Source organism: Penaeus monodon, chromosome 18, assembly GCF_015228065.2.
Source record: "Penaeus monodon isolate SGIC_2016 chromosome 18, NSTDA_Pmon_1, whole genome shotgun sequence".
Lineage (NCBI taxonomy): Eukaryota > Metazoa > Arthropoda > Malacostraca > Decapoda > Penaeidae > Penaeus > Penaeus monodon.
The window spans coordinates 28,944,521-28,959,520 of NC_051403.1; the positions used below are offsets into that span (position 1 = coordinate 28,944,521).

The 15,000-nt window shown below is 37.5% G+C and overlaps 3 protein-coding genes across 4 annotated transcripts in view; 2 read left to right on the forward strand and 1 right to left on the reverse strand.

Annotated features, from left to right (window-relative positions):
• LOC119584699 (TATA-box-binding protein-like) overlaps positions 1 to 7,256 on the reverse strand; it is a 12,402-nt gene extending 5,146 nt beyond the window's left edge. Inside the window, exons 1-7 of the mRNA XM_037933369.1 lie at positions 7,159 to 7,256; positions 4,992 to 5,251; positions 4,554 to 4,699; positions 3,625 to 3,868; positions 2,388 to 2,491; positions 2,140 to 2,245; positions 996 to 1,056 (exon numbers count right to left, since the gene is read on the reverse strand). Coding sequence (XP_037789297.1) covers positions 996 to 1,056; positions 2,140 to 2,245; positions 2,388 to 2,491; positions 3,625 to 3,868; positions 4,554 to 4,699; positions 4,992 to 5,228 — 898 coding nt within the window. The 5' untranslated portion in view covers positions 5,229 to 5,251; positions 7,159 to 7,256. The remainder of the gene's footprint in view (positions 1 to 995; positions 1,057 to 2,139; positions 2,246 to 2,387; positions 2,492 to 3,624; positions 3,869 to 4,553; positions 4,700 to 4,991; positions 5,252 to 7,158) is intronic.
• Positions 7,257 to 7,507: 251 nt separating this feature from the next.
• The window catches only part of LOC119584388 (daf-12-interacting protein 1-like), a 15,476-nt gene continuing 7,983 nt past the window's right edge, over positions 7,508 to 15,000 (forward strand). The window contains 1 exon segment of the mRNA XM_037932966.1: positions 7,508 to 7,830. The gene's annotated coding sequence lies outside the window, so the exon portion shown is untranslated.
• LOC119584389 overlaps positions 7,837 to 15,000 on the forward strand; it is a 7,503-nt gene continuing 339 nt past the window's right edge. The window contains exons 1-3 of one of the 2 annotated variants that reach the window (XM_037932967.1): positions 7,837 to 8,286; positions 13,033 to 13,132; positions 13,322 to 15,000. The exon at positions 13,322 to 15,000 is cut by the window's right edge and continues 339 nt beyond it. In XM_037932967.1, the coding sequence (XP_037788895.1) occupies positions 13,103 to 13,132; positions 13,322 to 14,365 (1,074 nt within the window). In that variant the 5' untranslated portion in view covers positions 7,837 to 8,286; positions 13,033 to 13,102 and the 3' untranslated portion in view covers positions 14,366 to 15,000. The remainder of the gene's footprint in view (positions 8,287 to 13,032; positions 13,133 to 13,321) is intronic. The other variant, XM_037932968.1, reaches the window with a different exon arrangement.

Consider the following 15,000-nt stretch of genomic DNA (forward strand, 5'->3'; position numbering starts at 1 on the left):
ATATATAAAATAAAATATATTATTTATTTTTTTAAAAATAGATTGCTATGTGATATTTATGTGAATTAAAATATAATATATAATATATATGTGTATATTATATATTTTAAAATTATAATATATATTATATATATATATATATATATTATATATATAAAATTATATATAAGTGTGTGTGTTGTATGTGTATATGTATGTGTGAAATACAAAATATATATATATATATATAATATATATATATATAATAATATATATAAAATATATAATAATAATATATATATATATATTATGTATATGATAGTATATTTTAAGTATAGATATGTATAGTTTTGTATATGTATATGTATATGTGATATGTGTATATGGAAGGGTGTATATGTGTATATGTTATATGTTTTATGTTAATGTAATATGTATATAGTACATATGTATATATTAATATGTATATAATATTTTTTAATTAAAATTATAAATATATATATAAATATATATATATTATTTATATATATACATTTTTTGGGTATATGTAAGTATGTAATACACACACACACACACACACCCCACACACACACACACACACCCACAACCACACACACACAACAACCACACACACACCACAACCACACACAACACACTACAAAACACAACAAACAATTACTCAACATTATTTAAACTGTAGGTAACACAGAACCAAAATTTTTAAGTTACAGGGGTGATCAGCTTTTATATAAAGCTCTGTTTTCCCCCCCTCTTTGTTTTTATAATACATTATCTTGCACCTTTTTTTAAAATGAACCCAAAGTGTAACAAAGTAAACACCATTTTGACATATGTGTTCTTAATGCAAATGCAACAAATTGAAAAAGATATTGTATAGAGAAAGCAGTCTTCACTGCCATTCAAGTACATAATAAAATTACATTCTAAAAAATTATACAGTTATTTTAGGTAACCAAATACATACAGTGTAAATCATGTAACCGCTGATAAAAAACCTCTGGAATTTGTTACAAAGACAATGAGAGGAAAATGAACATACACCTTGTGCTGTTCCATCTGCAATATATAAAAAGCCACTAGTTGTAAACTTCAATAAAAAAACACTCCCCATGCTGCTCTGGAATTCTTCTTCTAAATTTTTCCCCTTGGAAAAATCCCTTCGGCAGGTTGACCCTTTCCCTTCGAAAAAGAAAACCAGGAAAACAAAAACCTTGTCTCTGGACAATATAAACCGGTTTTTTTATTTTTAATGTCTTTGGGGTTAAAATTTGTACAATGTGATTACTATGTTCTGCATTTGTTTATTTTTTTTATTTTCTTTTTCATTTCCAGGTGGAGTTTAAAAAACTTACTCATTTTGACACTTGCCTACACCCGAGCCAGCCAGAGCCACAGTTTAAATTTTAAATCACTGGAGACTGCATTTCCCAAAAAGCCCTTTTTAATTTTTGTATCTAAAATTTAAAATTATAAAATAGTGTTGTACACTTAAATATTTTAATGTCCCCAAATTTTTTTCCTTTTTTTTTGTTTTTTTTTTATTAGTTATCAGGGAAAAGGTAATTCCTTTTACATATCCAGGGAGTAACCTTTTAAGACACTTAAAGTCCAAAAACCACCCCCCCCAAAAAAAAAAAAAAATCTTTCCCCTTTTATTGTTTTTTTAAGCTTTTTTAAATAGGGTAAATATTATCAAAGGCTCGTAATTGGTTCTCACTTTTGACCTGTGAGGAAAAGGAAAAAAAAAAATGTTAGAAAAAAGAAAAGTAAATAGATAGATGGTTTCTTTATCTTTTTAATTCCCTTTATTTACAGTGTTAACATAATTATTCCATTTCATGAGAAATCTTTGTAAAATGGTAGGCAAACATTTACATTGCCCTCCCTCCCCCCACTTTTTCATCCATCTCTATAAAACCTAACCTCATCTAAAAACAAAATACCAATGCAGGCTATAAAATCATTTAATAATTTAGCAATACATCCAACTGGAGAAAATAACTGGCAACAAACATATCAGTGCTCATACCTCGTGCGTAAAATATAAGGAAGAGTGACATCTGACCAAATAATCCAAATGATAATTATCCTAGTCTATCAGTAAAAATAATAATGATAAAAAGATAATAATTAATAAACAAATAACTTACCTGTGAGCACAACTTTTCCTGAGACGAAGATGAGGAGTACAATGCGAGGCTTGACCATTCGGTAGATCAAACCTGGGAACAGCTCTGGCTCATAGCTGGTGTTAAGAAGGAAAAAAATTATGAAACACATAGGACTACATTCTTAATTAATCAAAGTAACATATCCACCCAAGCAATTATAAAAACACTGTACTAAAGACTAATAGAGAATATCTTTCTCATATAAAAAAAAATTACCTGCTGAACTGACTGTGTGTGAGAACAAGACCCTCCAATCGGATAGGGAACTTAACGTCACAGCTTCCCACCATATTCTGGATCTTGAAGTCCATGAATTTGGCCTGTTAAGAGCAAAGAAAAAGGAAGAGGGGGAGGAAGGAGGAAGGAAGTAGGAATGCTTAGAATGTTATCTGTAATGAATATCTCCATTTTTGTTGATGTTAATTATCTTTCTTCTATCATACCTATCTTTAACCCATTGATGCTGGGATGGAACATGCTCATGCCCCATTCACTGCACTTTTATTAGCTTACTGATTTTGTTTAAATACTGATGGTTCCACAAGTATTTATCACCAAGGAACTGGCTACTAGGAGACCCTGATCTCACCTGTTTACATTATTATTTGAGTCTTCAGACAAAGGTTAATATTTCTATTATAATTAGTGTTGTGAATACACTCAAACCTTGGTTTTATGGACTTTCACTTAACAAATGTTAGAGGTATTGGACAAAATCTGGCTACAGACAGAATTGTAGTAGCACTGAAGACAAGCAGTGCTGACTACTAGTTAGCAGGACCTTCTCCCCTTTTTTTGTGTATCAGTGTGTTTATGTGGTTTAGTATTAATCATTTTCTAGAATAATAAATACAGTACTCTATTACTTCTCTCTTTCTAAATGTAATTGCTGATATTATCCACTGATACCCATGCCAACTCTAGCCCACTACACCAGGCAATCACCAGGACTGGGAGCCATGCTCACAGCACTGTGCTGGCTCAAGACCACTGCACCATCTGAACGCCATGCAAGGCCATGGGCCTCACCATATCAGCACTAGTCTGCTGACACTTAGTGTCAGTAATTACAGACATATGGCTACATTGGACTGAACTCCCAACCTTTGGTCCATTAAAAGGTTGATTGTAAAGTTATAATAATAATATCAACAATGATAGTAATAATAATAATAATAATAATAACAATAATAATAATAATAATAATAAAACATTCATGACTATGATAGTATAAAAAAAAAAATCAAGGAACAGAGTAACATCAAGCAAACTGCTTGTCAAGAACTCCTTTGTGATTAAGTGCTTATGAAGCCATGTTTGTGTAAAACAAATTGACAAAACAAAATTACAGTGGGTAATGCATGTTCCTGGCACCAATAGGTTAGGAAATTACATATACAGTTCTAATAAACATCCATATTACATTGCAAAAACACCTACATCAGGAACCTACCGGGAACCCAAGCTTTTGTACTATTCTCGCATACTTTCTTGCCGCAAGTCTGGAGTCCTGCTCACTCTTGGCTCCTGTGCATACCATTTTGCCTGAGGAGAAGATGAGGGCTGTTGTCCGTGGTTCTCGAATACGCATGATGACTGCAGCAAATCGTTTGGGATTATATTCTGCATTACGAGCATGGAGTGCAATTTTCTTCAGCTCTAACTTGCAGCTAAGGTTCACTGTTGACACAATGTTCCTGGAAATATGGGAGTGATCTACTGTAGACACTGCAGACAAATTTCTACCTTTGTCATTCACTAAAAGCAGAAAAAGGAGAAAAAACTAAAATATAGATGTTAGTCAGAAAATGTCCTTATTCTCAATAACTCATTAATAATTTTAAATATATATTTATTTGTTTTTAAAAGTACTCCCAAGCAGACATTTGACAGATCAATATTATGTAGAATTACTTCTGGAATTCTTCAGGTGTTTCATGTTCACACCTTTAAGGTAAAATCATGTCTAAATGTACTGAGCAACTGATCTAAAATCTTAGCATCTACCATATTCGAAGTAATTGTTAATGTATACTTGATACACCTGGAAATATTCTGACCTGCACTCATATTTCTGTCTCTCCAAGACATATAAATACTAAAATATGCAAATCATTTTTTTCCCTATTGCTGCAATCTAATTAAAAGATTATTTCCTCTGGTTAGTTATCACTGTAATTATTACTTCCCTTACGTTAAAAATATGACCATCAATAAAGAGGAGTTTTAAGTCTTTACAATGTTTTTAAACATTCAATATCATCAGTTATCATAGCAATATATCTCTAAATCGAAATCATTTATTACAATTCTTTCACTAGTCAATAAAACCACATTAAACCTAATCAATCATAAGACACTGGTGTCCTGGCTTCAACTCACTGTAACTGTGGAACAATTCCAGGATCAGCTGAGTGTGGGGTCATGGGGGTCATGGGCCCTCCTATGGGGGTGGAAGGTCCTGTGGCTGAACCGAACATTCCAGCCCCAACCTGGGAACCTCCGCCCACAGCTGGAGACATCATGCTCTGTAGAGTGGGAAGATAGTAGTAGGTAACAGTGAACACCAGGTATGGATATATAACTGCTTAGAGAGAGAGCAACTGTGTAAAGTTATTATGTGATATATAAAGATTTATATTAAATGTATGAAGCTAAGACTCACTTGCTCTTGAAATGTATAAAAAACAAAAGAAAATACTGCTATTACTGTTACCACTAATGCCATTAATAACAGTAAAATTAACAACTCCTAATATAACAATGATGGTTTTCAAAATAAATGTCAATATAAATATAAGAAATGACACCCAAACTAACCGGTGTCTGTGGTTGCATTAAGGTGTGTGGCGTGAACCCACTGCCAAAGGTCTGTGGCTGTTGTCCCATCTGCTGACCCTGCTGCTGTTGCTGCTGCTGTTGGCTGTGTTGTTGTGCAGACTGTTGCTGTTGTTGCTGCTGGGCAGCAGGGAGGATCATCTCCTCTTCCTGTGAGTGTTGCAACGGCGTACCGATGCTGGGGATGCTGAACCCCGGGGAAGGCAGCATGTGATCCATGCTTGTGTTTGTCGTTCACCGGCCTTGGGAGGATACAAAAACTGACATCAATTCGTATTACTCAAAATGACATTTAATAAATCTTACACCAAACAAGGATACAGTTATGGATACAGTCAAACAGATTGCTGTATTAAAGGTAGATAATAAAAAAATAAAAAAATAAAAAAATAAATATATTGGTATAAAATATGTGCATATTTATATTTATTCTTTCTTTGTTTTCTTACAGAAATAACACAATGAATTATAGACAAAAAATTAACATTCATATTATGTTCTATATATGTACAAACTACCTGTATTTCCTAATTGTAAAGAACAGAACCAGGCAGAGAACGGGCAAAATAGAGTATAATATTTATAAGGGAACTAAAATATCCCTAGCTAGTATTTATATTCATCAGCATTAGTGAAGTATAATGGCAAGTTCAGATATGCTGCGACTCAGGTGATTGCTTTGGCCTCCATATCTGTCTGCATTACAGCAAGTCATCAAACTTCTATTACACAATTTGACATGACACAGCATGCAAACTTCCTTGGTACTTTATCCAACTATAAGAAACCAGTCTATGCTCCATCTTGCCAGCATACGGAGCACAGACTGTGGAAGTTTATTGGACTTTATCAATGCCCAGAACATGTAGAGGCTGGGGGGAATAGATGGTCTTTACAAAACCACAGCTTATGTTCATTGGCTTTGTTATAGACATTTTTCTCAAATGTTCAAATTAGGGCCATGCAAACACCACTGCAGTGTCACATCACCTCATTTGTCATATCCCCTTCTCTTTATTTCACTCTTCTATACCACCATGTAATTACCTAACATTGGAGGAGGCATGAGTTTGACAAAAACAAGCAAACTGTTTGTAAGTATGGGGCAGAACCAGCTTACACTATGGGACCAAGATCTTGAGCTGCTTCCTCAAGATAGCTCTCTAATTATTAGACTGATAGATATACCATGCAAAAATGGGATGCTACTGGGATTTTATTCATATATTTTTGTCAGAAACTATACATTCTCCTAGTTAATTGTGCCAAAAAAGTAAAACAAAACTCTATGTGAAATAATCTATTAGGAAAATAAATACCAATTATGTATTTGATAACTCTGCTATAAGAAATACTTTGGCAAAGTTTACAAAAGGACCACATACATCAAAACTAAGGCAAATGAACCCCATCCTAAATGCACAAACTACACAAAGATAACCTCATGAACCAAAATCACTTCTAACCTGAGGGTTTTGCCTAAAATGACTGCTTTATTTCCCTAGCTGGCATATACTTTAAACCTGTAAACATTGTGAGTGACTAAGTTTTTTTTAGAAAAACTCCTATTTTGCATTCATTTTTGTTCCAAAAGATCTAAAACTTTTTAGTTATCATCTCCAACTTAGTATACATGACATGCTTGAAAATCATTTGGAAATCCACCGGTATTTCATAGTCCAGGCAATAGCCTCAACAAATTTATACATAATATAATACTCTTACATCTATTATGGCTTGTATTAAAATTTTAATTAAACAGTAAAGTCTTTCCACTCTATAATACTAAGGATTTTGATTTACTTACAATAAATGACGAGAGAAATACTGGAAAATTGGCGTTCTATCAAGTAGGCCTATCGTAGAAATTATGAGGAATATTGAGGATTTCGATATTGCTCAAAATCTCGCCCAAAAACGTTGGTAACGTTCACTCGACAGAAAATCAAACCAAAATACTAAAAACAAGAGGACAGGGTACTTGTCAAAAATTGTGATACATTAGGTAGGTAATTACAAATCTGTTTTCTTCTCGTAGGAAAATATACTTTCTTAGAATCTCCGTCTTTTCTTCTTACATCAACATCACCTTATATTTTCTTCTGAAGAAGAGAAAGTAAAGAATGGATGAAATAAGCTACAAATTCACCTTATACGAATAAAATGTGAGTCGCTGTCTACACGGCAAACTCAGCGTTTTGAGCCGATGTAAACAAACGCGAAATTCACTGTTGGACTAAAACTTTCTTTTTTATTTATTAGTATGTATTTTGCGTGTTGTTATTTTTTGTTGTTTCGGATTTTAAATATTTGAGGATCGTTGATGTGCTCAAATGATTAAACTTTGCATTTGGAAAAAAAAAACTTTCGAAAAGGATTTTTTCCTGGAAAAAAAAAACAGATTCTGGTGTTATGGGAAGTTATTGCACATTAAGTTTCAAGAGGATAATATTATATTTGAAATTTAGATTCTTATTGCTCTACCTTTTCTAAAAAAAAAATTAAAAAAAATATCCTCATCCAAAGGTCCTTTTACATACGCGAACACATATCACTCCATTATCACATACATTATGTATTTGTATTAGTACACATAATCAGAGTAAAACAGTTCTCCTATTTAAGCTATCTAATGCGAGAAACACGGAACCCCTGCGCACCCTCCCGCATCTAAACGCAGGATCCCTGGCGCCGCGAACGGCCGCCATCTTGGACCCGATGGGCGAACGCGGGTAATTTTGAGATAACGGAGATTCAAACTCGCTTTCTGTTTCGGGGGTTTTCTCCCTCGTCGCTTCATCCTCTTTGGTCGCAAAAAGCGGTAAGTAATGACGAGGAAAAGCTGTGTGAAAATGAGAGCTAGAAAGGTTGGAGAAAGGAGGAAAAAGGGAATAACCAAAAGGGCGTAGTATTTGGTTTGTATGTTTTTCTTTTTTTTTTTCTTTTATTGTTTTGGATCTGAAAGGGAAGGAGAGTGATATACACTTATGCTTGTTTATTTACACCTGTTTCCGAGCTCTCACTCGCCACGACCAGTCCTCCGAGGTTCCGTGAGAGCAGGACCGAAAAAAAGCTTCATTAGAAATTGACGTACGGCGGCCGAGCGCCTTTCGCAGCCGGCAGCCGGTCAGCCATTTCTGATCTCCACTGCAGTTGCCAGCGGACTCGGAAGCACCGTCTTTCTATTCAAAGCAGACCTTATTTAGCCGCATATTTCACCCTGATAATGTATGGGCTGTGGTGAACGTCGCAGGAAAATTGTTTCAGCTTTTCTGTGGTACTTCAAGTGTAATAGTTGACTGTTCTTCATCTGTTAAGTGTCTGAAGTTGATTACCTGTAGATGAATTGGATATTTATTTTTGACAGAAACTGCAGGTTGGCGATGCTAATGAATTGGGTATTGTGAGATGGCAAGTCCCTTCGAGATCCAATTTACCCTTTGCTGCAAGACGCAGATGTTGCAGATTTGCCCCACAGCTTAGGGGGGGAGGAAAGGATTCTTTGGGGTTCATGAAAACGGAATCTTCCTTGCGTAGTTCAAGCCTCCTGCTGCGGTTTTGCGTAATTAACTCAGCAAGTTGGTCGCCAAGGAGCCAGTTTCGAGGCCCACGTGACTTTACCTGTTTACTCCTCTTTCAATATTTTTTATTTGGTTGAAGTTCTTATTACTAGAATTGTTAGTACTGTTGCAAAAGTAACTGTGGTGATAATCCTAGTATAGGTAGTGATAACAAAAAAATAAAAGATAAAAACTTATGTTTAGTCTTCATTATTACACTGGATATATATACCTCAGTTATTTTAATGCCAGGTATTGTTAGAACACATCAGTCTAGGATTTTTCTTCTTGATAATCATTTGGCTGAAACGTTTATTAATGACATTATTTAATCCAAAAATCTCAAGTTTCCAAAGTGATATGATATTCGGATGCAGTGTGTGGTTATGGGAAGGGAACCGAGAAGCGAAAAGGGCGCGGGGTTGGAATGAGGTTTGGTTTGGTGATTTGGTTTGAAAACTCTTAACTTACAGCTTCATTATTAATAACATAGGGAGCCCACGCACTGTTACCCATCCCTGTCCCCCTTGCAGGAGTGTTGCAGGACTATAAAAAACAATAGTTATAAGAGGTAAGGGGGAAATGGAGAATTTCAGAACGAATAGCACCATTGGATATACATTTGTGCCAAATGTTTATGGAGAGGGAAGCTTGTAGATTAATGTGTTCTATTAGCCCAAATGCCTCTGGAGAAAAGTTGTGTTCACTATAGTATTATTTTGTGAAATGTCCCTGCACATATATGGCTCTGCAAGTGCTTAGCCACAAAGGAGGCAATTAGTAGATCTTCTGACGTCTGATTTTACCTTTCCTTGAGTTTGCAGGAAAAACACTTTTTCCAATATTGCTTTCAATATTGATGATGTATTTTTATCATAAACAATATGACATCATTATTGATGTTACTAACAGCAACATTAGGTACCAGAAAATATTTTTGAAAATCAAGGAAAAGGGTGAAAGGCTCTCTATGTGTAAAAAAAAATAATAAGTTAAAATCACAGTGGGCATGGCAACTTAGGATTAATATCATTATTATCATCATCATTATCAAGGGGCAAACACTAACAAGAGCACATGACTGCATCCATCCTTTGCTTCCAGCCACAAGAGTCACTCATGGTGAGTCTCCAGGTAGGCCCTCGTCCCATCTCTAACTCCTTGCGGTAGGTCTCGTTGAGCTGCCCAAGCCATGACCTCCTAGGTTGTGCCACGGGCCTCCTCCACCCAGGATTATTCTGCAGAGAGGCAATCTGATATGCGGCATTATCCACAGGGAAATGAGCTAGGTGCCCATATAGCCTGAGGTGGCGATCCCGGATTATGCAAGTAACAGGTCTCATGCCAGTCTCACAGTGTAGCCATCAATTGGACACACATGGTTCTGCCAACAATACCGTCTATTGTGGACTTGTCAGGAGTGAATCCAGACTGCTCCAGTCTCTGGTACCTTAGTAGGTGGTCGCGGATCCGTTTCAGAAGAATGTGGACGAAAACCTTGCCTGGTATACTGAGCAGTGTAATGCCACAGTAGTTGCTACAGTCCCAATGATCCCCATTCCCCTTCCAGAGAAGGATGAACACACCCCTCAACAGGTCAGGGGGAATGGAACCAGACTGGCAGACTCCTCCCTCAGTCTGTCCAAGTGAAACACCCTAGAGTGGTCACTGGAGGGACAAGGAGTTTTGAAGAATACCCACAGGGGAGCCACTACCAGCCTATGGTCAGTGCCACAGAACTTGGCACTCTGGTATACCCTGCAACTCTGAAGGATCCTCCATGAAGTGTTGGCAAGAATGTGGTCAATCTCCTTGGCCACTGTACCCATATTGCTATACCATGTCCCAAACGCTCCAATCCCCTCGGAAGCAGAGGTAACCGCTTGTCCTGCCGCATGGATCAGATGTTCCAAGTGCCTACCTGGACAGCTCACCTGAGATTGAGCCTCAGGTGCTCAATCCGGGTGGATGCCACCTCTGCCACCCCCACTGACATTGGGGGTTGGCAGGCTGTTGGTCCCAATGTCTTTTTGTGGGGCAAACCCCCACAGGCCTCCTGCTTGGTTGGATTGATATCAATTATAGTAATTGTGGTAGGTGATTGACTGTTGCTGTTGTAATTGTAGTGAATGTTTAATTTCTCATATTTATTGTTATTTTCATGGTATTCCTGGTTCTGTTTAATGGTTCCCCCTTGTGAAATGAAAATATTATTGTTGATCAACTGCCCTTCATTCCTCTCTCATGAAAACTTAGGGGGAAATTCAAAGAAAAGATTTTGCTATTATATGGATACTTGAGATTTGCATTAGATCTCTAGTTTATTTGTTTGCACATAGTATATCACATTATATGTAATAAAAGCAGAGACTGAGATACTTCTTTTATCTATTGACAAAGGCCTATCCTTATGTCTTGGACTACCAAGAATAAGAGTTGAGAGATAAATAAACTTGAAAGTCTAGCATTCACTGCAATTACATCAGCAACAGCAAGTTATCTGTTACTTGCAAGCCTAGGTTAGATTTCTTGTAGATGAATGATGATTATGGTAACAGTTTTTTTTTCCTCACTCACTCTCTCTCTCTCTCTCTCTCTCTCTCTCTTCTCTCTCTCTCTCTCTCTCTCTCTCTCTCTCTCTCTCTCTCTCTCTTTTTCTTTTTTTCTTTTCTTTCTTTCTTTCTTTCTTTTTCTTTTCTTTTTTCTTTCTTTTTTCTTTTTTCTTTCTTTTTTCTTTCTTTCTTTCTTTCTTTCTTTCTTTCTTTCTTCTCATTAAGATTCAAGGAATAGGGTAAATACTGAAGAACAGTTATGCCTAGTAACTGACTCCTTGGTAGGCTCACCTTCACTTTCTAGAGATTGTTTTCTATAGTTACTAAAATATTTCTTTAACTCTGTAAGGTCCTTGTAAGGTTTACTGTTATGGGCACTAATTAACCCCTTGGGTCTGGGTGCTTCGCTGCCCACAAATCCAGGCATTAGGCTTACTTGAGTGGCCGCTCTTGTGGGAGTGTGGCTTGTAGGCCAGGAGCACATGTGCAGTGTCAAGACCTTGCCTTCCCTTTGCCATGTTATCTCTTTTTCTGTAATACAGCCTGCCCTGCAAGTCACAGTGTCCAGGAATAGGATCCTGAACATGGTAATTTGACCTCCTTGAAGCCAGTGCTCTTCATGTCAAAGCTCATAGATGGTACATTCTACACTCATTTGCTGATAGGAATGATACAAGAGCCCCTTCCTAAATGCCCAGAAAGTCTACTCATCCTCCAAGAGTTTTGTGTTCTCACAACAAGTCATTCCCATCACCTATCCTTCAGATGAATTTCTCATGATGACAAGTTCCTGTCACCCCAGCCCTCAACCAATACTACCAAAATTGCATGTTCAGCTCATCTGCCCTTTGAACCAAATTTTTTCATGATGTGATGGTCACATCATCTTGTTCCAAGGGTTAAAGGGATGCAGCACCAAGCAGTTGTGTGGCCTCTGCATAAATGGCACTTCGACAAATGACCAACAAATCTCCATTGTATATTCTGGCAAGAGAGAGCTTTTAGATCTCCTTGCCATCATTGTAGTTTGTCAGTGTTAACTGTGTGGCACAACAGTAGTGGCCTTGTCTAGCAATCTTGCTGACCTGCGTTCAAATCTCGTTGCCAGAGGACTGTAACCCTGGCCATTCCTTACACACGAGATAATTTAGAAGCAAAATAAATCAGACAGCATGTCACACCAAGAATATCCATTGTAACAAATGGAATAAAGATAAATTATAATTATAATTGTTATTATAAATGGACAGTACATGTCATACACAAGACAGCACCAGTTTTCTAAGTATTGGTGACATATCATATGATAAGAATTTCTATAATTAAGATTTGCAGAAGCAAACTACAGACCCAATATTGGTCATGGCAGCAGTAATTGTATAGAAAGGCCACATTGATACTGATGAATTTGCTGCTTTCATTGTCTACATGTCTGGGGAGGAGATGGAACATTCCAGGGAAATTGTGGGATAAACATAAAAATGTACAAATAACACTAAAATCTTTCAAATAGTGAACCCTACAAGATTGCTGTGGTATTTGCCCCTACAGCATTCCAAGGAAAGTGAGCAAACTAACATGTTTGACCAAGTAAAGCTTGGACAGTTCACTCAGCAATAAATGATAAGGGAAGCCAATAATTGCTTGTCACCACATTGCTCTAATTAGGGCCAATACTGCCAGTATGAAATCTGGACATCATACCTCAAATGCAATACCTGATTTGTTAGTATTAGCACTGAGCAGCTTATTGCCTAGAATTACCAGTGGTTGATTGATTAGTTAAATTAATTTATTGTTTATATTGTGAATATTGTTTTTTAGCTGTAAAATACCTCAACGTTGATTACATCATTATTGTATTTAATGGATTAACAATCAGAGCAGGTTATCATCAAATCATTGTTGCAGATAAACACAAACAGCAATAGAATTCATCTTGAGTGACAGAAAAAGAAAGAAAAAATAAAAGGCAAGGATAATGGAGGACTATCTGGAAATCTCACTGAAGGTCAGTTTCTTGATATTTTCTCCATCTTTATAAAACAAAAGCAAAAAGAAAAGTTCAGTGGGAGCAAAACAATAGTAAAATTCTTAAGACTGCAAAGAGATTGTAACACTAATGCATTAAATATGATAATGTTAAGATACATGTTTATACAATGCCAGACACTTGTTGACTTGCAATTCCTTGTACCAGGAAGAGATCTCATCTTGTGACAGTGACGGAGTGAGCAGCTCAAACAGAGATGAGGATGAGGAGGAAGATTATGAGGAGCAGCAGGCAGGGGAGTGCTTTGAGGAGGAGCCAGGGAGTGAGGATGCTTTTTTCCAGGTGGGCAAGCGCTTTGATACTCTGGAGGAGCTGGAGGAGGCACAGCAGCAATACCAGTATGCCAACTATTGTGAACTTTGGAAGCGGGATGTGCGCACGCTGGAGTCAGCTAAGAAGCGTGCACCCAAACGAGTCAACATGGCCAAGACGGCACTCAGGTACTACTCGGTAAAACTCTCATGCAAATTTGGTGGGAAAGCACCGGTACAGAGGACTGACAAGAAGCGTTCATCCTGCTCTTTCCGCCAAGGCTGCCCCTTTGAGGTCTATCTGCGTCTCTCTCCAGATGGCAATGCTCTTGAGGTCCTCAACGTCAATGACATCCACAACCATGCACTCACCCGGGATGCCTTCCGTCCCCACCCACAGCCCCACATCACAGAAGCTGAACGGTATGCCCGTGCCTTACGCACTGCCCTCAGCTTGGCCTCCAGTGCATGTGCTGGAGGGATGAAGCTCTTCAGCATTAGAATTAGCCAGATGAATGGCCTATTGCGCCAGTGGAGGAGCAATGATGGCCACAGTGGTCAGGCCGGCAGGGAGGCTGATGAGGTCCTCGACCACTTCCTCACCCGCTTAGGGGACAAAGAAATTAAAGATGCACTGCAGATATCCAGCAAAAGAATAAAGTTGAAAGTCCAAAGGTCAAGGAATGGTAGGGAGGGAGAGTGTGGATACACAACAGAAGAGTCTGTGATAAAGACCAAGACAAGTGAGACAGTGACTGACAAACAGCCAGACAGTAGAGTTGTAACCAGAATAAGTAAGAGAGGGCGACCTAGAGGAAAGGATCCGCCAGCCCTGAGTCCACCCCAAAGTGCCAAGAAGACAAAACAGGACACTGATGAGGGCCAGCCAAAGCCCTTTCGAAAGCTGCGTGGTGAGAGAGAAACACCGAGTTATGCTTGAGTGCTTCGTTAGCAGCCCAACTGCCAAGAAGGCTCTCCAGGGAACCCTCATCTCAGTAAATGAAGTGCAAACAGATGTCAACCACATTCCTGATCTGGTCCGAGATGAAGACAATGTGGACCTGCAGCAAGTAGAGAGGTACTTCAGCAGTGAGGCCTGGGATGTTGTCCTCAAGCTGGTCAAGAAGAAAGAAAACAGTGTGTGGATTTGTGCTCCCTGCACCAAGGCCATAAAGGAGAATGAACGGAGTGTTGCGTGCGAGAGATGTTTGTCTTGGTTTCACTTCCCTTGTGCACTGCTTTCCAAGAGACCGCCTAGAGAATACTGGTTTTGCAGAGATTGTAAGAGTAAATATGTGTGATATATATATTGTATATTATATTATAATATAGTGTGTGTGTATGTGTATGTGTGAGTTTTTCTTTCCTTCCTTCCTTTTCTTTTTTACTTTTGGTTATATTAAGCCAACTTATTTTTATTGTTTCGTTTTGAAATTTTGAACCTCATATGTGGACATATGTATCTAAATCTAAGATATGGTGTACAAATTATCTAAATCTAAGATATGGTGTACAAATTAGAGAAATGCTTTCTGTTATTTTTATATATACATCAGAACACTAGCTTCTTTTCTT